General features: G+C 39.3%; 1 protein-coding gene across 3 annotated transcripts in view; it reads right to left on the bottom strand.

Annotated features, from left to right (window-relative positions):
• ESR1 (estrogen receptor 1) overlaps positions 1 to 26,004 on the bottom strand; it is a 230,185-nt gene that overhangs the window by 106,732 nt on the left and 97,449 nt on the right. For all 3 annotated transcript variants that reach the window (XM_040965414.1, XM_040965415.1, XM_040965416.1), the window contains one exon: positions 3,033 to 3,368. In XM_040965414.1, coding sequence (XP_040821348.1) covers positions 3,033 to 3,368 — 336 coding nt within the window. The remainder of the gene's footprint in view (positions 1 to 3,032; positions 3,369 to 26,004) is intronic.

The following is a 26,004-nucleotide window of genomic DNA, read 5'->3' as shown; positions in this document are numbered from 1 at the left end:
AAGGAAACATAATTCCTCGATGTCATCTTGGTCAGACCTTACAGACCGGAGCCTGCCTATCACATTGTGTGATGTATTATACTTTCCACATCTCCATTCTTAGTCAAAAGAAATACCAAGAAAAGACATGTGGTGAAAACCTAAAGATAAAGGAAAATTCTATTATTAATTTTTACTATGATGTAAATTGAACTATTTTATCTGGCTGACAAAACAAAGCTTAAAGGGCCCGGCGCGATGACCTAGTGGCTAAAGTCCTTGCCTTGGCCTTGCATGTACAAGTTTCTCATATGGTCGCTGGTTCTAATCCCAGCAGCCCCACTTCCCATCCAGCTCCCTGCCTGTGGCCTGGGAAAGCAGTCAAGGACGGCCCAAAGCTTTCGGATCCTGCACCCACGTAGGAGACCTGGAAGAATCTCTGGGTTCCTGGCTTCGGATCCACACAGCACCAATCACTGCGGCCACTTGGGGAGTGAATCATCAGATGGAAGATCTTCCTCTCTGTCTCTCCTCCACTTTATATATCTGACTTTGCAATAAAAATAAATAAATCTTTTTTTTTAAAAAAGCCAAAGCAAAAAGATAGCAAGTAAAGGAAAAGGAGGAAGTGTGAGAGGGAGGATGGGACTGTCACTACCTTCTTGGAAATGTATGTGCAAATTGCAAAATAACATTTCGAATGTGTTAAAAATTAAAACCAATTACAAAAAAGAGAGAGAGGGAGAGAGAAAGACAGAAAGGAAAATTCAGCTTGTAATCACCACATCTGAAATTCTGCCAATATTGTTAGTGAAAAAGATTTCTGGAACTATTAAGTGCCCAAAAGTGTTGATTAATTGACATTCATCATTTAGAATTAAATTAATGCACAATTTCAGTTCTATTCATAGTCACCTTAAGAATTACCCATCTTTTCAGCAGGTACCATAGAGCTAATTCCGGGGACTTCTAGAACCATGTTCCTTGCTATTCTTGCTAATGATGTGTTTGAGGCCCTCCTTTACAAGTTGTTATTACAGTCACACATTTACCACATAGTGTTAACACTGTCGACATCAGATTTTCGGGCTATTTTTTTATATGACAAATGGTGTTTGAATCTATAAAAGGTTTAAATTGTAGCTTTGTTAATTTTTCTGAAGCCAACAGTCTTAACAGTTTTCCTGAAGACATTTTTATTATCTCTTATTTCAACTTTTCTAAATCAATGGCTCTTTCTAATTTTCTTGGTCAGGAAAGCAGGCTTTTAATACACCAAAACTGCATCCCAGTAACACAAATACACATTAAAAATGTATATGTATACCTTTTAATTTGATTTTTATATTTTTAAAATTATCAAGTAACAAGATATAGTCTGCTCCAATTATTTTGGAATCATTCAGGTCTTTTAAATTAACATAATGACATTGTCATATTACCACAAATTTGTCCAGGGTTTATCAATGGGACGGGGTATGCATGGGCATTATTTTTTTCTGTCCCTGTTTTTTGTCTCCCTTTCAACCCCTAAATTCATAAGATAATTGTCACGGATTCTTTCATCTACCAGTAATGCAGTTTAACTTAATTTTGAATCACTTCAAATGCTCTTCAAAGTTTGATAATTATAAAAATGTCAGGATGGGAATCCACTGATAAGTATGGAAAATATGACCCTGTATTCTGCCAGCCAAGATTTAACGAGGGAAAAATATATGCTAGCAAGACAGTAAAACTTAGTAACAACTACAACTCGGCTGTCACGGAAGTGGGCATAGGTCTTTTGCTGCTTTATTCTCTTCTCCAAAATTATAAGAAAAAAAACAAGATTATAGCTAATATAAAGGAAAAAACACAGTTATTTTGCATTTGGATTCCAACATGCACATTTAATGTATCTGCTTCATTTAAGAAAGAACTCTTGAAAACCTAAATTTTCCTATTACTTTCCATGTTTTCAAAGGACCCAGTCTTTGCGACACAGTTCATTTATACAGAAACCCTTTAACAAACGAGTCTTGGCATCGGTGCCTTCTCATGTGAGGCACCACATTTTGAAATCCTGGTATATAAAAAAATATAGTTAAGAATATCTGAGGCCAGACACATGACCTATATCATATCAGTGGTCCTTGAAGTACAATATTCCACATTTTTCCATTTATTTTTCAAAATAATCTTTGATTAGATAATAATTAGCTTAATCTATAAAAGGAATCAAATGAACAAATCTAAACCCATCATCCATTTGCCCTATGGGTCAAGAAAGAGAATTAAGTTCCTCCTGCCTGAGTTCATCCTTGTTAATTCCCGAACTGGGTATATCAGCGAATGGAGAAGGTCACTTTCTACTCGTGTTTTCATAATAACCAGAATTATTCTCCAGCATCAACAAGAGCAGCAGTCAAGTCTTACAAAAACACCACTTCTGAAAAAATCAATGCAAGGACTACAGCGTCACTTGAGCCATTGTATCTTTTTAAAGGCTCTTCCCAAGGATAAGATCTAATTGATTTTTCTATTTTCTATTTTATTTCCCTTTCTGAGAAACTACTAAGCATGGACTAGTTTAGCTGAATAATTGGCACAGTATATAAACCTACCATTATCACTTCAGTCCAGAGAAAAGATTTTAAAGGTAGAATGCTAATTATTGAAGTGTTTGAAATAACAGTTCTCAATAATATTACAAAAAAATGGTTTATGGCTCATTTAATGTTAAACTCTTCTAACATTGTGATCATTTGATAGTAAATATATTCATCAGTTAGGGTCTAACCCAAATAATTTTGACATATATGATGGGATGAAAACAGATACCAAGTAATAATTTTAACCATTTCTATTTTGATTATAAAACATTGTTTCCTGATTTATAAGAGAAACATTGCATGTGGATACTGAAAGTTAACAATTTCTGATGTAGTCTTGAAACCAGTTGTCTAGCAAGTCATTATTTCTTTTTCTGCTGCAATTTCTCCTATGCCATCACAACCAGTTCTTGAAAGGATACTGGTGCTCAAAATACAGGTGAGGTTTAGTGTTCTTACCTGGAACCCTTTTTGCCCAGTTGATCATGTGAACCAGCTCTCTGTCAGCCAGGTTGGTTAACAGGCCCATGATTGAAGCCTCGCTGAAGGGTCTGGTCTGGTCATACTCAGAATAGAGTATGGGGGGCTCAGCATCCATCAGGGCACTGACCATCTGATCAGCCGTCAGGGACAGGGCTGGGCTATTCTTCTTGGTGTGCTTAATCAACAGAGGGCTTGGCCAGAGGTTGGCAGCTCTCATGTCTCCAGAGGGCCCTGTGTCATTCCTGCCATCCCCATCATCTCTTTGGCGCTTGTGTTTAAGCATTCTTCCTCCTCTTCTGTCTTTCCGAATACCTGAAAGTATGGGTGAAAAAATTAATTTTTTTTCTCATGGAAAATTCCACGCAAAGTCCAATCTCAAATATATTTCTCTTCATTTTATTCAAATACATACTTAGGTCATAACAACTGGTTCTCCAATAGAAAAACAACAGCAATTGGAATTGTAGAGTTTGCCAGTCTCGTGATATAAATATTACCATCATAAAAAACTTCACAACACTTCTCTGATGTCATATAGCTGATAGAAATACTGAAATCTAATAATTTCAAGACAGCTTTTGTAAACCAGTAGAGTAGAAACTGGCTTTGACATATCAAATGCGTGTGTGTGTAAAACAAATGTCATAAAACTAGAACTGTAACAGTCATTCTTGACAAACAGGAAACATCAAAGGCTACGTTTGTAAATAAATAGTCTTTCAATCATAAAGCAAAAGGACCTTTTTCAGTAATCAGGGACACACCAGGTGTGTGTATACACAGTGATCACCTCCCAACAGAAATGTCTGCAACAAGTAACCAGAGGACAACATGCTTGAGAACTAAGTAAGCAGATGAGCGAACCAGGTAACACAAAAACCAGGTAACACAAGGTATTGGTGGTCCTCCCGTCCCGGAAGAAATCACCCAACACTTGAGAGTCTCCAAGGTGCTTTATTCAGATCTTCCGTTAAAAACCGTTATGACCGTTAATTCCATTACGCTCCAGCCCCTCCCCCGCCAAGCCCCCCGCTTATCTGTCAAACTTGTCCAATCAGATCACCAAGGCACACCAATCAGGGCAAAGGGCCAATCACAGGGCAGGAAATTGTCAGTGCGCCCAACAACAACGAAAGAGTTGTTCAGGTCATCCAGGTGCCAGCCCCTAGCAGGGCAAAATGGAGACGCAAGACTGCCTGGGGGAGGGAAAGTAAACAAAATCCACCCTTAGTCTTGTAACTCATGCCAAATCCAACACGGTAAAACCAAGGACTAGAAGAGACGCACAGCTCCTGCTGCTAAGTCAGTGCCTGAGAATAGAGCACCTGAATCCAGCTTAACTGACACAGCCAATCTTCTTTTCCCAATCTTAAGAAGCACAGAAGAGAGCAGAGTCCACTGTAGGAGGAAATGATTAGAACATCATGCCTTGGAATGCAGGACTGGGTTCCCTACGTAGAAACTCAACACTAGGGCCCAGCACGGCAGGTCAGAAGCTAAAGTTCTCATTTTGAATGTCCAGGATTCCATATGGGAGTCAGTTCTAATCCCAGCAGCCCCACTTCCCATTCAGATTGCTGCTTGTGTTCTGGGAAAGCAGTTGAGGACGACCCAAAGCCTTGGGACCCTGTACCCATGTGGGACACCTGGAGGAAGTTCTTGGCTCATGGCTTCAGATCAGCGCAGCTCCAGCCATTGAGGTTACTTGGGGAGTGAGTCATTGGATCCAAGATCTTCCTCTCTGTCTCTTCTCCTCACTGTATATCTGACTTTGCAATAAAAATAAATAAATCTTAAAAAAAAAGAAGAAAGAAAGAAACTCAACAACTAAGCAAAACACAGTGGATCCTAGTCCCCAGACCAGGACACCACAACAGAACCTCCATCCTTTGCAGGGACAGAAATAAACCCAGATGAGACAGATTCTAGCCACCGGCATCAGCTCTACCTGGGAGCAATAATTCCAGGTATCACTAGACTACAACAACCTGTACATCACAGCAATATGGATTTTGGTGAAACGCCTGTCTTAGTGAGCTCCGAGTCTGGGTATGATTTGGTATTGCTACATCTACAAAGTCACCAGATCTCATCTCACTCCCAAGCCCAGGGAACACAACAAGGAGAGTCATTTTCTGTTATGGAAAAGAATGAGGGTGGTGGAGGGTGGTGGTTGTGGTGGTGATAGGTACAAGAATTGGTTAAGATCCTGGGACTAGACTCTACAGTGTCAGACAGAATCAGGCAAGGCCTCATCACATGTTGCTGACCACAGGCAAATCTTCTGGATCCATGCCAGCCTAGGGTGGAGGCTGGTGGGGTATGCCTACTCTTGGCAGGCATTCCTCAAGTCCAATACAAAGAACATACTAACTGCAGGTTTAGGAAAGATTGGCTTTGGCTTATCCTCTTGTGCTGAAACAGTGACTACACATGAAAGAAGTCTGGGAGTGCTACTGAATGTAGGACGCCATCCAGTGCTTCCAGAACAGCAATGACCACAGGCCAGTGCCCTGACCAAAAGGCATAAGGAAAGCCTGATTCCACCTACTGCAACAGCCATGCAATGCTTCAAGGTGCTGACATTTCTGGAGTGAACCAGCAGATATGATTCATTCTCCCTAACTCTGTCATTCATCCATTCTCTTGCTCTGCATCCTTCTATCCTTCTGTGTCCTGTTTCACAGTTTCTTGTACACCTACACTTCATAGCATTCTTCTGGATAGCAGATACATTCAGTTGATGTGCATATTTGAATATAAATATAATATGTCCTACTTTTTTTCCCTTTATATTTGCTTCAGGCTTGACTTTATACTTGGGGAGAATCTAGCAAACAGAGGAACTAACGGCTACTTCCCTGTCAGATAAGTTGTAGCTGCTGTTAAGGTTTATTTTCTGCTTAGCATCTATTTTTTCTCTCATTAAATATTGCCTTGCTCAACAGAGGTTGTATTGAATGGTATAAAACTATGGAACTAACTAGTGGGAACAAAAAAGAAAATGATCTAAGACATTGGAATGATTATAGATTTTTTAAATAGGAACACAAAGAGGCAACAAAAGTAAAAACATACCAGTGGAATATGTCAGAATAATAAAAAAAAAATCTGCACAGGAAAACAATAAACAGAGTGAAGAGATCTCCTACAGAATGGTATTTGCAATTTACATCTTTGACAAATTAATAACCGGAATATAGAAGGAACCAAGTCAACTCCAAATAGTACTATAAATCCAATTTTAAAATGTGCAATAACTCGAAATCAGGCTTTTTTCCAGAATAAGATGCACACATGGCTCACAGACAGATGAAAAACATTCCATTTCATTAATTATGAAGGAATTCCAAATCAAAACCCAGTGGGAGATCCCCTTACTTTAGACTATTATCAAAAAGACAAAAAATAACCAGTGCTGGTGGAGATGTAGAGAAATGCAGCCTCAGGCTTCGCTAGAGCAGGCAGGTGAGATTGGAAGCAGAGCTCTGACTCAGAGCAACATCCACAAATGGGATGCAGACCTTCGAGGTGAGGCCTTATCCACTGTACACAACAGCTTACACAGAAGTAGAGAAGGCACCTCCCCTTCCTGTATTTTTTTTCAGCTGTAAGAAGCAGCATTTTATTAGATTTTAATAAATGATTACAGAAACTATTACCGCTAATAGGCACTGAGAAAGACATGTTTCGTACTTTGTATGTAGTTTAAATGGAAGATTATAGCTGATTTAGTCCTCACAATTATCCTGTAAATCCTGGAAAATCAATACTGAGAGAGATGAGTGATTGTTTTCTGTAAAGTCAGATTCCATATGTAGGTTCTGAAATGAAGGAGTTGCTTCTTTGTTTTGTTGATTTGTTAACCAGATATTTTGAATTTTACTTATTATTAACACAAAATTAATCATTTGAGGCACACTGAAAAGTAAATCGGGTCCAAATAGTGTTGGAATAGTCATCATCTCATACTTCAACTGATTGCTAAAGGAATCATTTAGAAAGATGGAAATCCCCTCTACTTTCCGCTTCAAAGATCATATACATGGCATCCAGCTCATGGCTCGATGTCTCCTATGCCAGGATAGGTCAGAAAGCTCATGGAAAATAGTAGAACCAAATATGAAATCTTTGCCACACTTTGTCATCATATGCATTTCCATTCAATCATTGATGACCCCTACATTCATGGATTCAATTCTGCTTTGCATCAGAATAAACTTATTTCTTAATTCAATTTTTCATTGACTTTCTGTATTATACTCACTGGAGAACACACGTACCAATTAGAGTAACTAGAATAGCGAGAATATACGAAATTGGGTCACGTGGAGAGGACTCTACTAGAGATAAAAAGGAAGACAGAGGAAACACAAGCAGTGCTCTCAAATGGGCTGGGCACTAGAAGATTCACTAAATTTTACCTTTTTGAGCCTAAAGGCTGAAAACATCAACACTGCATATAAACAGTGAATTTAATCTTACAGTATAACTAAATGAAAAGTTTGTATCAGTCATTGTCAATAACAAAGAATGAGGTCAGTGTCATGGGAAATGGTGTTTTGGATCTCTGGAGAGTTCCAAGAATGGGGTAGATGAAAAATATAAAGAGGTATTTGTGACAAACCACTAATGTTCTTTTCTTGAAAGAATTTAGAAATGGATCTCCCAATTTAGTCATATCAGTATCTAGTGCAGTAAGTTCAACCAGGAAGCCATTTGAGTGTCACAACTAATTATGGAGACTATTAAATACAAGATAAAACTGACAATGGCTTTGGGATTTACAATGATAAAGTACAGGTTCAGCGTGATGGTCTACTGGTTAGAGTCCTCGCCTTGAACACACCGGGATCCCATATAATCGCCAATTCTAATCCCAGCAGCCCTGCTTGGGGCCTGGGAAAGCAGTCGAGGAAGGCCCAAGGCTGTGGGACCCTGTACCTATGTGAGAGACTCGGAAGAAGTTCCTGGCTCCTGGCTTCAGATTGGCTTAGCTCCAGTGGTTGCGCTCACTTGGGGAGCGAATCATCGGAAGGAAGATCTTCCTCTCTGTCTCTCCTCCTCTCTGTATAGCCGCCTTTCAATAAAAATAAATAAGTAAATAACAATAAAGTACAACTGGACATGTGAGAAGAGAGTCGACTATAAAATCATCAAATATGGTAGAATAAATTAGCAATAACAAGCATTTTTCTAGCTTACCCCAAATGAACTATATTTTAAGAACAAAAGTTCCTACAAAATGTACAAGCAAAACAAAACTAGAAAATTTTAGATTTTACTTAGCCACCTATAAATGATAAAATCCAGGATATGACTCAAAGGCAAAGGCTTACTTCTTGACTTGTAAGTAGCAATTACATATATCACAGTAAAAATATTAAACACATAGAGCAGCTTTAAAAAAAAACTGTTCAAAACAAAATGGAAGAAGATAAAAACAATAGAACCTCTATTTCTAATTTACTCCAGGTTGAAGATCAGAACCACTGACTGAAAGCTGTTTCAAAACAACATACATAATTCTTACTTATGCAGAATAGTGGAGTACAGAGGTGGCCCAGAGAATTGAAACTCAAGATAAAATTAAAAACTCATTGAATGATCTCTTATAAGACCATTTCCAGAATTATTTGGAAAGCTGCACCACAGAATAATAGTATTACCTTACGCTCACTCCACTTCGTCTAATCTTTTTTTCATTATAAAGAAAAAAAAGTAAAAGTACTAAATGACTAGTCCATAAAACAGAAAGAGAAAAGAAATCAACTGGCTTAGATCATGCAGCCAAGTAATTTATTTGTGGCAGTGTTTTAGCTTGTCATGCCATACAAGCAAAATGAATTGTTATAAAGTTCAAGGAGATGTCATTTTTCCAGAATGGTTGAGCAATACACTCAACAGCACAATAGAGATGTCATACATGGGATATGCAGTGCAAACACAAATTGTATTACTGATTATATAATATTTACAACCAAACAAGTGACTTTGTGCCCTCTTTATAAAAACTCAAGCTGAGCACTTTCCTTAGCAGGCTTCTGATTTTTTTTTAGAAAAAACTGAGAAAGCAAACTCTTTAACCTGGCAAGCTCATCATTAAGTTGGAATGCCATCCACTTGAATTCTATCTCTGGGTTAAGCCAACTCTAGTATCCTCAGGACACTGTTGAATGGATTTACAAAGACCAAAGGAAAAGCCTCCACTTGATAGCACTTGACATGGATTTGAGTTATCCACTGTAGGAAGAGCAAATTCAAGGCAGTTTATGCCAGTAAACAATGAGAATGAGAACGAAAGGGAGATCGGTAATGCACAAGGCATTCTCTAGGAAGGTAGCAAATGGTGAATCTTTCCACAGGGTGCCCGGTCTGGGGGAGGTTGTCTAAGCCATGATACAGAGGTTAAGTCTTGCCAAAGGAAAGGAGGTAGACTTGTGAATTTCATGAGCAGTCATGTCCTGGCCATAAAAGTAAAAGACTTGTCTAAATGAACCAAATGCTTTTAGATCTTGTGAAAAACTACTCCTAATTACTTTAGAGTTTGAGATTTCCATTGCTCCTTATGCTGTGTGTGTTGGCCACTGCATCTTCAGAAGAATTAACATATCTGAATATTCATTTATGATCAAATCTAATGAGTTCTTTGCTTTTAAACCATTGAATTTTTAATCTTATCTTCTCTTAATATCCTATGCATTCTACACAAAACTAATATAACATTAATGAAGCTGTTTTTCCAGTTTCCTATAACTACTTTAAAGTGTCATTAAATATTTCAAAAAATTGCAATCATCTTTCTTTTGTTGCTCAATTATTTCACATTACTCATGAGATATTTAAAAAGAAGATATTTAAGATATTTCACATTACTCATGAGATATTTAAAGAAGTACACTAAAAGGATTTTAAAATTCAAGACGTTGAAGGAAACAGAAGTGGTGATCAGTGACAAATTAAAATAAGAATCAGTAAAACTGGTCTTGGAAAGGATTAGTTCGAATGCTCTCCCTTCAAATTCTTAATATAAATCCCGTCAGGTAGGTACTGTTACTATACCCCAATTAGCAAAGAAAGAAATGCCAAAGTCCCACAATGTTCAAGGTCTTACCCAGGGCAGCATAAGGGTCAGAACTGAGCTGCAGCAGACTGCCAAGACTCTGGGCCACAGCAGCATGCGTTATGAAGCCTCCATAAGACCGTTGCATCAGGCTATAAGCTTAACTTCATTCAAGCAAAGATGAACATTATCATCTCAATTGAAGTTCCTAACTATGTCGAGGAACTGTGAAACATTCAGTTCCTATAAAGCTACTGGTTGTTCTTTCTTTCCCTGAACTCACAACTACCATTCTATATGTGCATAGCATGATTATATGGGGATTGGGAGTATCTTGAAAAGAAGTTTACTGGTAATATTAATTTGTTTTGTAGTCAAGTTTCACAGAAGAAGGGAGAGATGGAGAAAGAGACCATCTGCTTATTTGCTCTCCAGATAACGGCAAAAGCTAGGGCTGGGGCCAGGTCAAAGCTGTGAGCCAGCAGCTTCATCTGAGTCTCCTACATAGGTGGCAGGGGCTCAACCATGGAGTATCTTCCACTGCATTCCACTGGTCATTACCAAAGAGCTGGACTGCAAGCAGAGCAACCAGGACATTTCACTGGAGCCCAGATGGGAAGCTGTGTTTCAGGTGTTGGCTTTTCCTGCTAGGCCATGATGCCAGCTTGCATCTTAAATTTTAAAACTCAATAATCTGCTGGGAAAAAAAATAAGATTCATGAATTTCCAGACTATCCTAGGGTACCCTTCAGCTCTCTTTATAAATCCCATTATTTTTATGAAGCAGGGAGAGCTAGGTCCTTGTTTGTTTGTTCGCCTGTTTGTTGTTTTTGTTTGTTTCATACCACTTCCCCAAATCACTGAATTGTGTTTGTCTTAGCCACCCTCTAGTTTAAGCTTCAAAAAACAAATTGAAGTCCCATTTCGTGCAGAAAGTCAATGTTACACTCTACTGATTCCACCACAACGTTCCTGGAGCTTTTCTTTCCTGTGCCATTCACTGGGCAACTATCATGTCATGTACTGAGCTCCAAATTAAAATATACATGAGTCCCTCCTCACTTGCTGTGGCCCTCAATCTGTATGCAGGAAGCGCGCCCATCCTAGGGCTTCATCCATTTGTTTGCCATTTCAGGGGAGAAGAGGCCTGTGCTATTTGATATCCAAGGCTTATTATAAGAAGCCATTCAGATACTGTGTCTAGTTTCTTATTTATTTGTTTGCTTTCCTTTTCTGGTGTGCAGGTAAGTCTGTTTATGCTACTCCATCTTTGCCAAATGTGGAAGTTACCAATGCTTATCTGGACCTTAGGTTTAACAAAACCCTGTTATCTTTATCTTGCCTATGTTAGCTACCAACTTGAAATCACCCACTTTTTTTTCTTTATTTTAGTTTTATTCACAAGGATCTTGCTAGAATTACCCTTTTTTGTCTCCTGTAAAGTGTAACAGCCAAGAAAATTTCAAGCCCAATTTGACTACATGAGGGCACCTACTACAGAGAAGCACAGGGATCCAATCTACCTGCCCACAGCTAACTCTTCCATCAAGCACTAAGCTCAGGGGTCCCGTCTCCTGAACCTTGTTCTCTTTATTTCTTAATACCATGATTCATTGTTTCATGGCTTCCCAGTTTCAATCCCTGCCCTCCTTACTGGCTGCCATGAGAATACACCCTCCACTTCCATCTTAATTATAATGGTCTGAGGACAAGGTTGTTGTCCAGCTGTAGAGAACCCTGAAAAAAGAAATACTACTTGAATCAAGCAATCAGTGTCAGCATCAACAGGGCTAAGGCATGCTAATTACATACACCTCTGACAACAGGTGGTAGGACTCTCACCTTCTGTTATCTACCTTCCCCAAAACATACTAACAAGAGAATGACATCAGAAAAGCCCAAACTGCGAAGCATCCTACAAAATATCTGATTATTTCTGCACAAAACTGTCCAGATCATCAAAACCAAAGTCTCAGAAGCTATCGCAACCAGGGACAGCATAAGGAGCCACAATTACAAAATATCATGTATCCTGCCAGTATCCATGGACACATACAGCAAAAACACAGGAGATCTGAATACTGTATGGAAGTTACTTAATGAAGAATCCATAAGCTGTGATGACTGGATCATATAATTCAATGTTAACAATGGAGCAGGCTGCACAGGGGTTATGAGAATTCTTACTATCTGATTGTACCAATCTTAAAGTGACCTGCAATTAAGTTTATTTTTTAAAAGCAGCCAAGTGCAAAATACTGAGAATAGTTTTATAAAATAGAAAAATTAGTAATATGCTGCCCTTTCACTATCCAGAAGATGACTGTGTCACTCAACCTGCTATAGTGAAGGAAGACAGATGACTCCTGCTAAAAGTTTGAGCCAGGATATAATTTTATATAATGATTACATCATACAGAGGGACACCATCAAGTTGGCAAATAGGAAAATGAAAGCTGTCAGCAACCTCAATGTGTAAAGCAAAACCACATAGATTTTATCAAACTCCAACCCTGCTGTAGCTTTTCCTATGTGACTAGCACACACACAGGACAGGAGACTTGCGAGGACTTCAAAATTCTTGTGGAATATGCAATGTAAAGATAAGTTTACTTGGTGCCAAAATTTTTTGAAGTCCATGCATAGGGTTTTTTATGATACCTTTCTATGAAGATCCTTCTTCCAAATGCCTTTGTTGTACCTCAAAAGAGTGCCTGAAACTCATGTCCTCCATCATGTGTCTCCTCTCCTCCACCTAGTCAGTTTTTATTCATCTCATTGACCCTAGACAAATGCCCTTTTCTCAAAGAAATTTCCTCTCCATTGGCCACCCAAAGTACTGCTGTCATAGCATCTGATGCTTCTCCTTCATGGCACTTGTCAAAATCATGACTAAAATTACAATAATATCAACTTGCACTTCAGTGCTTAACTGAACACGTGTTCTCAAATGGCACTGAGATCCAACACAGCCAACATGAGGGTAACATGTGGTAACCTCAAAGTCTACCACTAACTGTGGTAGTCTTCAGTATTTGTTGTTGGCAATTATTATCATTTTCAAAGTTAATACCTCTCAAAAGTTCTAAGAAAACTAAAAGCCTAGATGATAAATTGTATGATTCTAAAAATTCTGGTCCAACTACCTTGCAAACAAAATTTTCTCTAATTAGGGAGAGAAAATCAAAAGTGCCACTGAGGGAAAGAGAAAGGGAGGAGAGAAAAAGAGGGGGGAGGAAGGAAGGAAGATGGGGAGAGTTGTGTGTATATAGAGAGAGATCTTTCACCCACTTCTTCATTCCCCAAATGGCCACATCAGCTGGCACTGGGCCATGGAGAAGCCAGGAGCTCCTTTCAAGTCTCTCACATGGGTATAGGGGCCCAAGCAGTCGAGCCATTCTATGTTGCTTGGCCAGTCGCATTACTAGGGAGCTGGAGCACAAGTGGAGCAACTAGGACTCAAACCTGAAAAGTCAGCACTACACACAGTACCCTAAAATGCTACACCACAATGCTGGCCCCAAGGGTACCTCGCTTTGCATAATGAATGTGATAGAAATTTTGTTATTGCTAGTCAAAGAAATAAGACTGTAACATCTCTTGATACAGCATGTAAGCTCTATAGTCCAGGATCTCAGCAGATGACCACACCACATCTTACATCTTTTGGTTCTCTTCCCATATGGATGAGCTTTGTTTTCTTCACCATGTACAGGTTTGGAATACATTTGGTAATAATGATAAAAGTAATGAATTGCCAACTTTCCCACCATGCGGCTATCAGTGAATCTCAATTCTTCTGGGTCCTTTTAAGAACTTTGTCCTTTTCTCTTGGTCCAACAGACTATCTCCCAACAATGAACAGCCATATTCACAGATGACCATCACGCCCCCCGGTGTCATTTGCCTACATCAACATTCAAACAGATCAGAAAGTTCTCTAAATACCAGAATCCCTCAAGAGCTGATTGACCACAGAGAATCAATCGCCCTTTCTGAATGACTCTCTTTAGGCTCAGAGGCATAGTAGCACATTTCCCACTCTCGTGTTAACCTAGAACAGCCATCATGCTCAGTCTGCCTCCCTTGCATGACGAGTAACCAGAGCCCACCAGTTGCTGCTCTCCAGGCTCAGCCTGGTTCTCTCTTACCCATGGCCCAGCCAGGTTCCTCCTGTGACAACAGAAACTCAACAAGGAAAGCACACAGAGCAGCTGTAGAGCATGACTTTGGGAACCATAATGCTGCTGTCAGCCCTGCCTGGCCATACCTCCCCACCACAGGGCATGTACCCATAAGCTGAGCTCTGCCTAACTCTGCCCTGTCAAGCACATACGTTCCAACAGGGAGAAACAGGTATTTTCTTGCAATAAACATGGGCAAGGTTATTCCAGTGATTTTGTGGGAAAATGGAAGTTACTAGTGGCTATATTTTGCTGTAACAATTCATCATCCAGGCATAACTTTTCCATATTATGTAATTTCCATGGACTTTTTGAAGACTGCCTCACATGAGTGGATTTCAAAATTTTGGGCAATAATATAGAGTTATATTTTCATTTCATTGCCTCCAGGTTTTTGAAGTACTCTTATGCTTTTAAAATCAATTCTTCTGCAAAACAAATACATCCAAGTGTTAAGCTTCCTCTTTTGCCAAATCATATAGCATGCTCATTACCTTGAAAATAATTGTTTCACACTGAAATTTTTTTTCCTGCTTAATTTTTTAAAATGCTTACTTGAAAATCAGTGTTACACAAGGAAGGGAGAAAGAATTCTTCTATCCACTGGATCACTCCCCAAATGGCTGTATAACTCAGGGCTTTGGCAGAATGAAACCGGAAGCAGAAGCTTCTTCCTGGACTCCTATGTGAGTGCATGGCTCCAAGTACTCACCAGCCTCATCTGCTTTCCTCGCACATTAACAGGGAGTTGCAAGGGAAATGGAACAACCAGGATTTAACCAGTGCAAATAACAGATGCCGGCACTGCAGATAGCTGCTAACTTGCTATGCCAACAGTATCAACCCCTCAAAACTTAACTCTTAAAAGGCATTTCATTGTTCCTGTCCTGACTGGTTACTGTGCTGTTTAAACACAGTTGGAAATCAATGTGATTGAGGAGGTGGTCCTTAGATAAGGACTTCAGAAGGTACCCACAAGTCCAGGGAGGGAGTGTGAAAAACTGAGAATCAGCCGTGGTTGTCATACCTTTATTTGCATATCAAATCCTGTTACCTTCTTCCATTTTCAAAAAGCAAAATGCGAGGGCCAACTCAAGCAACTGTTTCACGTAGGTTCCCAATGCTACAAGCTTAGAGTCAAAAATCTAATTTTCACTCTTCAAAAAAATGACTATGCATTTTATCTCAATAAAAATCCTGTTTCTAGAGACAGCTGGGCAGACTGTTCTGTAGGAATCAAACTTACTAACAAAATATAAGGGTGAGGAGAAAACCAATATTTTGTATTTGTATTTTCTTGCTTGGCTTCATTTCCCTGTAATATCTAAGTGATGAGTCTCCTGCTGGCAGGCATTCGGTAGCCAAGAGGTTCAGCGAGGCTCAGCCTGGGAAGTCTTTTTCCTCCTATTCCTCCACAGCTAAAAATCGTAGTTTTTTTTTTCTCTCTGACTTGTAAAAGACACAGTTTCTTTCCTCAACTCCCCATACAACTCTTAGTCCCCTGCAGTGTTGGATATAAATAAATTCCCTTCATCTTTTACTTGATCGTGGAAGAAATGTCTGGGCCTTGCCTATGGTCCCTGACATAAAATTATAGTCTCCTGAGCAAGAAGCACTTGCCAGTGGGCCAGTTGGCCCGTCAACTGTCCTACAACTGAATTCACACACCAGCTCCCCAAAGCTCACAACTGGGAGCAAGTCCCAGTTATTGAAGCTTAAAGAGGGCTATTCCTTCTCACTGTCTTATGTGTGAATTATATCACCTTACGCATGAGCTATCCAGAGCAGAAATGTCAAGCAGGGCTCTCTTCTAAAGTAATAATCTGTACAATACTAATCATATTGAAGGATGATAAAATGGAGAATTGTCAACAGCATTTATGATCACGAAGTTCTGTTAGTTCTACTGCTATAATTTTAAGGCACAAGTCATCCAAAGAAAATAACTCTGATCACCAATTCCTTCTCACTATACTCATCTCAAAGAGAAGTCCCCATCGTAGTACTTCTGTCTGAAACATGTCCAAATTTCTCTCTGACTTGTGGAGCTGCCGGTTAAGATGCCATTTGTAACACCCACACACCCTAACAAATGGCCTGTTTAAGTTCTGGTTGCTTACCTTTCAAACTCCCTGCTGATGCCCCTGGGAGGTGGGACAGGATGGTGTCGTTTGCGGCACCTTCTACCATGTGGAAGACCAAGATGTAGCCTTGCACGCCTGGTGCTGACCTGTGCCAGCCCTAGTGTTATGGGCTCCTGAGAGCAAACCAAGGAACAAAGATCTCTTGTTTGTGTTTCTCTCCCCAAGCCTCCATTTCAAGTAGATAAAGCAGTAAATGTTTTTATAAATGTCTAACAATAAGGACTGTGTCTAAGTTCTTTACAGTTCTCTAGTTAATTGCCTGTCTTATAAAGTGTCTTTCCTAAGAATGATCAATGACTTTTGGATATACTGATGATATTCCACAGAGGGCAGTCCTGGTGCTCCAGAGTCAGTGCTCTTCTATGGGATTTTCCTTTTTCTTTACTCTCACTACATCTCAGCATTAGTGACTCCTCAAGTATTCAAACAAAGCAGCAGGTTTGTTAGAGTGTGATTTATTCCTGAATATCAAATATCTCACCCATCTGATTTAAATTCCATTATTCAGTCTCACAAGTTCTTATCCACTTTTCAGAAAAATTAATGCATCATGATGCAGGTGGCATGTCCACATCTGTTCACCTCACCAAATATCAACTCTATCCTCTGCTGACAATTGTCAAAGCTGAAATTGCATTGAAAATATCTTAAGCAAGCTTAATCATCAAATGTCAAATGCTAATACAAATTGCTCCAGAATATTTGCACTTTAGTAGAAATATACTTAGCAACCTGACATGACTGCTGGATTCCTACAAAATGTAGATTTTATTTCCAAGCAAGGGCTCAACAGTGTGTGTGTGTGTGTGTGTGTGTGTGTGTGTGTGTGTGTGTGTGTAAGAGAGAGAAATAGTGAGTCAAAGCACCTTCATTCAAAATACAAAAGCATATTCCATTGATGTCTGTAATAGCCAGAGAGACAGATAACATCCCAAAGGAAGCTCACCAGGTAAGATATATTGAAAGTCTTTTATTCAAGTATTATATGTAGTCAACTCCTCAGAAATGGTTAGTAGTCCAATCATGGTAAGCAGAACATACAAGAGTATTATAAAAGTTGAAGGAACATTGAATTAAAAGATAATTTTACTTTGGTGCCAAAACTTTAAATACATGCAATTTTTTAAATTTCTGAAGCCCCTTCATTAGAGCTCGCTCTGTCTCACCATCTTCTGAAGTCCTAACACCGTGTAAAGATGACTGAGTGGCTTCCTGACCCTGCCGACCTTGGCCCTGTGTTCATTTCTACAAGTAATTCATTCTTCACATGTGGACTAGAAGTCACAAGTTATCACAGTGAATAAAGGATTCAGACTTAGAATGGAATATTTCAGCCTGAAGGAAAAAATGCTCCTATTAAGATAATTTTAGGAAAAAAAAATTCTTCTTAGAACTTACTTGCAGTTCAAAAATGATGATTACAGAGCTGGCACTGTGGCACAGAGAATTAAGCTGCCGTCTGTGGCACCACCATCTCACATGGGCATGGGGTTGAATCCCAGCTGCTCCACTTCCTACTGAGTAACGTGCTAGTGGCCTGGGGTGGGAGGGACACTGAAAATGGCACAGGTACCTGGCCTTGCAGCCAGTTCAGGACCTGGCGTGTACTTTCCACCTGGCCCAGCCCCAGCTCTGGCAGCCAACTGAACTCTGTACCTGCCTCTCTCTCTCTCTCCCTTTCTCCTCTCTCAAGTAAATAAATCTTAAAAATATATATACAAGGGTTTAAAGTAGAATTAACAAGCCAGTTCCAAGTATCCTGATGATATTAGGGTTTCTGCTTTACCTTACCAAGAGAATGCAGAAGGCATGCAGACCCCTTGCATACAAACTAGTGGGAAATACACAGACAAGATCATCAAATTTTTGGTACTTGACAGCTGGCAAAGGTAGACTTTTCTTGAAGTTTACTTTCACTGTGACTGTAAATCTCCCATAACCAGTATGACAGTGCCTAATTAAATTTGCAAGGCTTTAATTCCATGAGAAAGAGGCTTGAATAGCTATTGAACTTCTCAGTGCATCTCTCTTATTTTTAAAATATTTATTTATTTATTTTTATCATATAGGCAGATTCACAGAGAAAAGAAGGAAGAGAGAGAGAACAAAGCTTCCATCCACTGATTCACGCACTAAGTGGCTGTAATGGCTGGAGCAAAGCCAATCCAAAGTCAGGAACCAGGAGTTGTTTCCTGGTTTCCCACATGGGCACAGAGTCCCAAGGCTTTGGTCCACTCTCTACTGCTTTCCCAGGCCACAAGCAGGGAGCTGGAAGGGAAGTGGGATGGCCAGAATATGAGCCAGTGCCTATATGTTATCCTGGTGCTTGTAAGGCAGGGACTTAAGCCAGTAGGCTACTGTGCCGGGCCCAATTTTCAGTGCATTTCCAAGCATACCACTGTTCCTGGGATCTCAAACATTCCAGAAATGTGTACAATCACGGCCAACAATGATAGCTGAATGCTCGGACTACAGAAAAGCTGAGGAACATTATTTGCAGCTAGCAATCATACCTGCACTTCAACCAAACTGACAATATCTGTTAAAATGATTTTGTCAAAAATTGCATTCATTCAATTTGTTAATTCTTTGCATCTAATACCCAGCTTCATGGTGACAGTAAAGATATGAGAGAGTGATCCACACAGTAAGTTGATCAACAATGACTGAAGGAAAACATTTCTCAGTTGAAAAAAGAATTCCAAGTTTCTTATCCTGAATCCAAAAAACACAGGTGTCTATCTTTAGGAAAGGAATGTTCTGGAATGCTTATTGTGCTACATATTTTGGTGGTGTTTCATATGTGACTTTGTTGAGATATGAGATACTAATCTTTATTTTATAAATAAAAGAAAGTAATTTTGCTTAGCTCAAAGGCACGCAATTCAGGACTGAAAACAAAGATCAGCAAAGCCGCAGCTCCACCCTTTGCCTATGCCCTATTCCCCTTCCACTACCCCCACTACTGTCGAGATACATTCAGTTTATAATAAAATGTTGATTTGCCTCATGGGCTTGTTCACCTGATGTATTATATATACGCAGATTTTTTTCATTCGTTCAATACTGCATTCTTATCAAACCATCTCACTTCAATTTCACTGCACACAACGTAGTAACCTAAATATGCTAGAAAACTCTTTCACCTTATATGATGACTTATAAACCCCATTCAGGATTTACTTAATTCAGTATGATTAAGGAGGACGAGACGTTTTCCTCAATCAGTAAGCAGATAACTTTTAAATATGAGAATATATTGATGAAGCCAAAACACTGAAGTCTATTTTTTAATGAAAAAAAGTAGACACACGTACAAAGGATAATCTGAGAAGCTCAAAGAAATTGTGGGCCTGAATAGCGGAGAATGGGGCTGAGTAAAAAGTTCCTTAGAAGAGACACAAGAAAAGGGAGAAAATTGGCTTGCGAAAAATGATGAGGGAATTGGAGACAGGGATAGAGAAATGACAGTTATTTCTCCCACGATGTTAAAGGGAAGGAATAGAACATAGAGCTCCTTAAACTCAAGATTTTATTTCTCAAGAAGAAAGCACATTAAGACCACATGAAGTCAAGAAAAGGAAAATTTAAGTTCTGATTAAATGTCCCGAATGGAAACAAGAAGAGAAATGAAAGTGTTCCTTAAGATGCTGCTTGGGAAATGACAAGATTATCACAACTGTTAGAAAAGGAATTGTTTTTGAACCAAGGAGCTGATGGCCAAAAGAATTTTCTAGTAATTGGGCGATGCTTATAATTTTTAGCACAATACATAGAAAGAAGATAGTCGTATTTTTTCCTTGTAATATACTTTTGCAAAATTTGAAACATTTCACCTGAGAAGTGGCTTCCTTTGGGACCATGAAATTAAAGCTGAAGTCAAAGATGAAATAAAAGGGAGGGGGAGTCACTTTTGTAAACAAATCCTATAGAGTAAGTTGTTCTGCTTAAGTTTTATAGGTATTTTTCTGGGACAAACCTCCTAGATTTACTACCCATTTATTATGAGCTAATAATTATTACCGAACACAATAACTGGCTTACCTTTCAAGATATTAGTTGAACTGTCATTTTAATAATTCTTTCTTGTACCTGCAAGTGTCACTATTCAAAGGAGGGTGAAACTTAACAGAATGAACTTGTTAAAAATAAAGTGTATGCAGCTACAGAATCTTAATTATAATTACATAGTCATTTGCGATCATTTTCAATCGTCCTTGGCAAAGACAAACGAGCGTAATGAGGTCCATTAATGGACCAAAGTGTTCTGAATGTGTGTGAGGAGGGACTGAATACAAGGGCTGTCAAGAGCAGGAGGGCATACAGAGTGAAACAAGCGCTGGAGTTGGAAATCTACCTCACGCTGGAAGTAAAGGTATCATGTAATCGGATTTCAAGACATTTGGAAAGAAAAAAAAAAGAGAGAGATTCACCAAAAGTCAGGAAATATTCAGCCCGGTAAAGTGGCTACTTGTACCTTTGAGGCTTTCAATAAGTGGAAAAACTTTTAAAGGAAGTGGCTCTGTCCCTTCTGATTGTGTTGCACCTGCCCTCTTCAGATGTTTCCATCAATGCATCACTGGAGTATGAGATTTGTCCCTCCCAGAGATTTTGCAAATGCCACGGTGTAAAGCATTACTGATGCGATATTTTCCTTTAGTGGAATGAGAAACCTTGGGGTTATTTTCACCAGATGTGCACTTCTTCCATAGAACAATATAGATTTCAGAATGAATCACTCCCATGATTAAATTGTTTTAAAATGGTATACACAGCACACACAAAAAAGAGATTGAGTTCTGCTACACTGACAAGATATATTGGACAAAGGCAAGCCAAACCCATCATGTAAAACTAAAGCAGGCATCAGTCATGGGTATTAATGAACCACAATTAATTTCAATTAAACTTGAAAGTTTTAATTAAATAGAGTGAGATTGTGGTACAGCAAATCGTACTAAGACCTCGTTGTGCTGCTTTCTATCGGGCTTCCTGCACATGCGTCCTGTAGCAGAAGATGGCCCAGGGCTCTGGCTGCTGCAACCCACGTGGGAGACCCAAGCAGACTTTCATTATCTTGGCTTCAGCCTGGAACAGCCCTAGCTCTGTGGGCATATGAGGTGTGAGCATTTGAGGTGGAAATCAACCAATCAATCTCAATCAACCTCCCCCCGCCTCTCTGTCATACAGATGAAAAAAATAAACATTAAACATTCATAGACTATGTTTCTGATGTGATATAAGCCACAGCATCAACCAGCCCCGCCGAAGGTGATGGCGATTTGTCCTTCATATCCCATCTCAATGAATCTCAATTGTTAACACTATCCATCAGAACTCCCTGTGCTCACAGATATCCTGAGCCGTGTTCTCCAATATTGCAGCCACAAAGCACTGTACAACATTACTTATAGAATTTGTTTGTCAATAGACACCTGTTACTGGTGGCACTCACTGGACCATGCAGTAGACTAACTTGCAGCCACCAAATCAGCACAATTCTGGATGCTCACTACACTGCCCTGGGTAGCTGGGGCCACAACTCCATTCTCACCATGCAGAGTTTAATTCAACCAGTTGAGAAGTGCAACATGGCATTCCTGCCTCTGAATCACGAGAATGCATGAGGCTATGTGAAGGAAGAGGATCCCAGCACTACAGCTTCTGTCGTTTTCTTCATTTTTCATTATGGACAATTGCACCTGAGCAGAAAATGAAGCCTCCCAAAGCTAGGTCAGCACAGGTACCAGGGGAGATTCTCCATTCCAAAAGCTCTGTGATGTTGATAAAGTCAGAGGAAACTACAGAGACAGAAGGCAATAGGACATGGAAAAAGGTAAAGCGATGGAAAGGAAATGCACTGAGTACAAGCAGAACTGTGACTTCTGTAACAAGAAAACTAGCTGAGATCGCGACTGAAAACATCACAAAGAGAAAACAAAACCATTCAGGAACCACACAACAATACTCCAGAAAGGTCATGAAAGAGGATGCAAAAATAATCAAAGAAGCGTGAATATGAGAAGTCTTTCAAAAGATCATAAAAAATTTACATTATGAAAGAAAAACTACACTTGGATTTCAAAATGTTTTTGTGCCAAAATAAACTTATCTTGAAATTTCACTTTTCATAATCCCTTAAACATTACATATTACTAGATTATCAAAATATATGAGAATAGGCTAAACAAGTAATCAAATTGGGTAGTGTCAGGGATAGCTCTCTCTGAAGCCATTTCATTTGGCGGAGCCTAGCCTAAAGTTTTCTAGAGTTTCCTCATTTAGGCCTCAGTCTTCTTCCTTGGTCCTACAAGTCTCAAATTGAAGAGCCATGCCATGATCTGATTCACTTAAAACAATCAACCTCTTCGCCCGAGCTGAGCATGGTCAGCACACACAGCAGTCTGTGGTAAGTGTCATTGGATTCTTTTTCTGTGCGATTCACTTTGGTAATGAGATAGCATCCATGACCTTGGTATCATGAATCCCAAGCTCTCACCAGCTGAGCACACCATCTCAAAGTGTCAGGAGGATTTTAAGGTCACAGAGATTGGGTTGCCATTTTTCCATTTTTTTTTTCCCAAAGAGGTGAATTACATTGATTGCAGATGTTGACCAAATAAAAATATTGCAACTTCGAGATCTTTCAGAACAATGTGTACTGGTAATGGAGTGACAGCTAGCAATCAGGATGAGCTGCATTGTAGCTGCTACAAAAATCCTCTGAAAAGACTCCTGATGACAGTAAGATTTGTTGCTTGGGGGCGGGAGGAATGTCTTAAACATAATATCATCAGACTTGTTCTCCACTATTACCTACAGAAAATACATTCAAATAAAAATATGAAGCAGACATAAGTTATTGTCAGAAAAAGATGTTCTCAATCATTTAGGGAGAGTTCATTTTTCCCGAAACCTACTTGTTCCTTATTTATATCTCAAGAGAGAGCAAGGAGAGTGTTTTTTTGTTTTGTTTTGTTTTTTAAAGAATGAAAGCTAACTTCTCTGGTTTCATGAAGTCAACTCCTGAGTGAGCGACAAGGTTAAGTAAGGAGGGACATGAGCATGTAATTAGCAGCTTCTCCATATCTTGCCATTTGTAGTAGTGGCTGCTTTCCTTCATTTAAAAAAAAAAAAGTGTGTAAGCAACAAACAGCTCAATATCTAACAAAATAGTAAAACCAGCCATTTGCTAGTGATACCTCAATACCATGAGGATGACACTGCAGAGTCCACTCAACAGCATTTATGAGTTCTCCTACAATGTAATCAAATATCAAATGAAAAATAAGTGCACAAATTATAAAGTTTATGAGCTACATATAACAATGATGGTGCACACAGTTATTACAAGACAGTATGTCAATTTCCCATCCTTCCCTATGTGATAGGAATAAACAATTGAAGCTGTCATATAAAAAGGAAAAGAATTACATAAAAATAAAAACTAAATTACATGTTACATTCACAAATAATTCAGCTGTGTTATACAGAGAAGAAATCAAAGCAAGATACAATTGCTTTCATTGGACTCCACGCTGTTAACTGTCATGTAACCTCCAGAATAACTTATCCATTCATCTATCCACTCTCCTCTTCACATTCAGCCTACATGACATAAAATGCTTACATACTACTAAAAATGTAATTTCTCCACATGTTCCGAATCAATAAATATATATCAATGTCTCATAATTTTAATGCATATACTCTATGTACAGACTCATATATGATATATTATCAAGTCTAAACCAATCACAATTGGGATTATATCAAGAAAAAGTGCATACCTTTGAACCAGGCTTTCAAATTCAAGGAGTAAATCTTACGAATAATGATCACAGTATGCAAATATTTGACAAAATGGATGTTTACATTTGTGGATGTTTGGTACAGTGGTTTGGTACAGTTAACCACTCGCAGTTTGGAATTCGCAGATCTCATGTCAAAATACAGGTTGCCACCTGGCTACTCCACCTCCAATCCAGTTACACAACCAATGATGGCTCAAATATGCCATGAGTCCTTGCCACCCATGTGAGAGAACTGGCCGGAGTGCCAGGGTCCTGGCTGTAGTCTTGCTTGCCCAACCTAGACTGTCACCAACATCCAGAGAGTTAATCAACACAGACAAAATGTCTGCCTGTCTCTTCATCCCGTCTTTCTCTGTATCTCTGACTTTCAAATAAGATGAAAATACATTTTTTCAAAAAATGCTTATAGTTAAGTTTAAAAAATTTTAAGTTAGAAGCAAAGTATATAAGCAATAATTTAGGAAATAATCAAATAAATGATAGCATGCCATGGCAGAATATTGATGAAGTTCCCCCAATAAGTTTGCATTGCAGATAGCCACTAGCATGAGAAAATGTTAAATGGGTATATGCTATAATCTCAAATTTGTAATACTTTTAAAAATATATATGGACCAATTAAACAATGTGATTTTAAAATATGTCTTCAAAATACCAAGAAAATGGGCCCGGCACAATAGTATAGTGGTGAAGGTCCTCACCTCGATCACACCGGTATCCCGTGTGGTCACTGGTTCTAATCCCAGTGGCCCCGCTTCCCATCCAGCTCCCTGCTTGTGGCCTGGAAAAGCAGTCGAGGACGGCCCATAAGCCTTGGGACCCTGCTCCTGTGTGGGAGACCCAGAAGTTCCTGGCTCTTGGCTTTCAGATTGGCTCGGCTCTGGCCGTCGCAGTTTCTGTCTCTCCTTCTCTCTGTATATCTGCCTTTCCAATAAAAATAAATAAATCTTAAAAAAAGAAAATATCAAGAAGATAGCTATGAGTTTTGTAAATGTGTACAATCTCTTGAAGAAAATTGAAAAACCTTGGGTAAGTCATTTTCAAAGACCTAAAATCAATGGAGGGTTACGTAACATTAATGGGAAGAAAGATTATCACAAACATATCAATCCTCCTTAGATTAATTTATAAGTTTAATACAATCTCATCAACAGGTCTGTTTTAAATTCATCTAAAAGCAAAAGTCAACATAAACATCAAAAATCATTTGGAAGATGACAAAGTCCCATTCTAGAAGGACTATGACATCTAATTTCAAAGTTTCAGAAATTAAAACTGATTTTAGTGTAAGTATCCACGAATGGATCAGAGAAATGGCGGAGGCATCAGAAACAGATTCTCACACGCGGAAAACTTCATATACACCTGAAGGCGTTCCCCAGGTCAACGCGGGGAGGGGCAAGTGCATTATTTAATGTAGAGCCTTGGAGCAACTGGCAAAAAATGAAATTACACTGTCTCTTCACTGAATATACAGAAATCTCCTCATCAGTTGCAATTCGTAAAAACACACAAGTAAGGTAAAACTTCACGATGGTGGAAACAAAAGTTAGGGGCCAGCATTGCGGCACAGTGGGTCACACAGCCTTATAGCACCCCACGTGTGGCTAGTTCAAGTCTTGACTGTTCCACTTGCAATCCAGCTCCCAGCTAGCAGGAAAGCAGCAGAAGACAGGCCCCAGGCTGGGGCTCCTACACCCATGTGGGAGATGTGAAGGGGGCTCTGGGCTCCTGGCCCAGTCC

The sequence above is a fragment of the Ochotona curzoniae genome, unplaced genomic scaffold (assembly GCF_017591425.1).
Source record: "Ochotona curzoniae isolate NIBS_2020 unplaced genomic scaffold, NIBS_Ocur_1.0 scaffold_3890, whole genome shotgun sequence".
Taxonomy (NCBI): domain Eukaryota; kingdom Metazoa; phylum Chordata; class Mammalia; order Lagomorpha; family Ochotonidae; genus Ochotona; species Ochotona curzoniae.
The sequence above is the reverse complement of the archived record's forward strand: the minus strand, read 5'-3'. Positions and strand labels throughout refer to the sequence as shown.